At 35.9% G+C, this 2,608-nt stretch overlaps 1 protein-coding gene across 1 annotated transcript in view; it reads right to left on the bottom strand.

Annotated features, from left to right (window-relative positions):
- LOC117115618 (probable G-protein coupled receptor CG31760) overlaps nucleotides 1-1,800 on the bottom strand; it is a 47,894-nt gene extending 46,094 nt beyond the window's left edge. The window contains exon 1 of the mRNA XM_033259484.1: nucleotides 972-1,800. Within this exon, the coding sequence (XP_033115375.1) occupies nucleotides 972-1,671 (700 nt within the window). The 5' untranslated portion in view covers nucleotides 1,672-1,800. The remainder of the gene's footprint in view (nucleotides 1-971) is intronic.
- Between the last annotated feature and the right edge of the window lie 808 nt (nucleotides 1,801-2,608).

Raw genomic sequence — 2,608 nt, 5'->3', positions numbered from 1 at the left:
ATATAGACATATAAGCTCCTACTTCGTAAGCTATGTATTTTATAAATTTATATGGATACAGTTTCTAAATAGATCTATTTTTTCAGCAACGTAACAGCGGTGGCTCCAGAAAGCTGCCGACAAGGGGTTCAACATGTCCGGGGTCCGAATCAAGAAGCGACTAGAGTCTCAATCCTGGTCCAGGAATTTAAAAAAAATCTCTGGTAGGGTTCACGGGAAAGTTTTTAGACCTTAGTGGTCCAAATTGTGCTTCTTGACCACAATATTAGGGATTGGCAATAAAAATAACTTCATTTGGATGGCAATATTTTTTTTTTTATCCGACGACATCGTCGTGGTGTAGGACGACAGGAGATCCAGGCCTCTCCGACGGGAAGGCAAATGCCCCTCCTACCCGTTTCGCCACCACTGCAACGTAAAACTGTCGGACGCGATGAAACCCCCGTCGGCAAGTTTCAGGAGCCACAATGCTGGAGCTGTATTTTGACTGTATCATGATTGTAAATTGATAATGTCAATAAGAGTTACGGTATTGCATATTGGTTGGTGGTTAAAGTGTTCGCCATCCAATCTCAGGGTCTTGGGTTCAAATTCTGAGAAAGAATGATTTTTTTCTTTTTTTAAAAATCATAACTCAATCTTCTAAAAAGCCCCACGAAAAGACTTGGTTTAAAGAGCATCATTTGCAACCTGTCATTGACGAGACACCTCGTTGCTGGATTACAATGAAATAAAACTTCAATAAAATATAATTAATAATTAAAATTAAATACAGGGAGCTCGCATATCCCCGGAATGCATCACGGGGAATTCCCTTTTCAATTCTTATCTAGGACCGGAGCCCTCAAATCTCAAAACTGTGCATCTCGAAATCCTAGTTCTTCAACCGTAAAGCTGAGTTTTATTTGCATTTATCGTAAATTATAATTTGTTGGTTTAACCAGATAAACTTGACCATAAAACATCCTTACCTTTCATTGGTTTCCTCGTTTTTAACAGTTCTTCTGCTTTTTGACGAGCTTCCCAAAAAAACTCCGATTGATTTGTTAGATAGTGGTATGACACTGATAAATCTTTCACTAAAATCATTCCGTTAGATTGGCGATACGCGAACGGGCAGAACGCAGTGTAATTTCCGAATTGACTTCTGTCGTGGCAATTCCCAAACGCAAAAATATCCGGATTGTTTTCAACTACAGATACCACAAGCGAATAAAAGAACAACTCATTATTTTCCAGTTGGCTATATATACTACTGTTTTTCCATATTCGCGTTAGAAGGTTAGCTCTATGTACTGCAACCATTGCATGACGACGGAACATTTTCGGTCCGTAGGTGACCGCTCCCCGGTCCAGCGTAACGTCTGTACCCTTCTCGCAGTTGGCAACATTTCTCTCTATATCTTCCATACGCTGGAGAAACTTAGAAACAACGTCTATATGTACTTGATTATTGTTTTGGCGTTTATCAGTATCATCACTTGTAACAGTATTACTAGAATTTGTTATCGGTAGCCGAGGAGATTCGGTAGTAGTGATGTTATCCTGGAAATACTCAAAGTCTTCTGTTTTTGTTGCATTATATCCTATCGAATCATAGTCAAATGTTGACGCTGATGTTTTGACAATAGCTAGAAATAAGAAAACTAAACGGCAGGTTGACCATTTCATTGTAGCCCTAATATTAAATAAGTTCCACTACAAAAATTGGCGTGAGTGAATCCAACAGGATTCTGGCTGAACAGCGTGCAAGCGTGGCGGTGTCGAGTCGCATTATGGTACGGTAACTTAGCGAACACCTACACATGCGTACATCGATCGCTTATGTCTACGCTGGCCTTCTTGACGTTTGAAATATATTAGCCAGTTGAACTCAAGCTCACACACTGAGAACTAAACAATTCATAAATCCTTTTGCAATGAAAGAAATATTATACAGTGTATTTTGCATATTACTATTTTCTTTATTGTAGAACAATTGTGTAAGAAAAAAAAAGTAGAAGAATGGGAAATAATTATAATTAGAAAGTTCATTTGAGGACACACAGTTGATAAAACACAATTATTCAAACACACTTCTTTAACAAAATAAGGACATTAGTCATAGAGGTTTCTAGTGAATACAATATAAGATGTGTATCAATGAATATAAACAAAATAAAATAATTACAGCGTTCAATAGGAGTATCTAACGGCAAAATATCGCCACCATAGCGAGCGGTTGCTGGTTGGAATACCACTAACACCTGTTTTCATAAACTGGGAACGAAATTTTGTAATCAATCAATCACACATGTATTGTGTGCCTAAATAAATAATAATAATAATAATAATAATAATAATAATAATAATAATAATCAAAAACTTTATTTATTCTCGAAATTGCAAGTACAGTAACATATATATAAACAATTATATAAAGCACAATAAGACATTACAAAAGACTTGTTCGATCAATAAAATATTATAAACAGATAGTTTTTCAACAAGTTCGAGCGTGATAAGAATAATATAAAAGCAAGCATAAAGTTAAAAGTTTTGCCTAAATTAATTAGGTTTAAAGTTTAAAAGTTTGTTGTCTTAAAAATTGCAAAAAAAAAAAAGCGCA

Source organism: Anneissia japonica, unplaced genomic scaffold (genome assembly GCF_011630105.1).
Source record: "Anneissia japonica isolate Jap-2015-1 unplaced genomic scaffold, ASM1163010v1 scaffold16662_len1167910_cov178, whole genome shotgun sequence".
Lineage (NCBI taxonomy): Eukaryota > Metazoa > Echinodermata > Crinoidea > Comatulida > Comatulidae > Anneissia > Anneissia japonica.
Note: the sequence above shows the minus strand (reverse complement) of the source record. Positions and strands in the feature narration are given on the sequence as shown.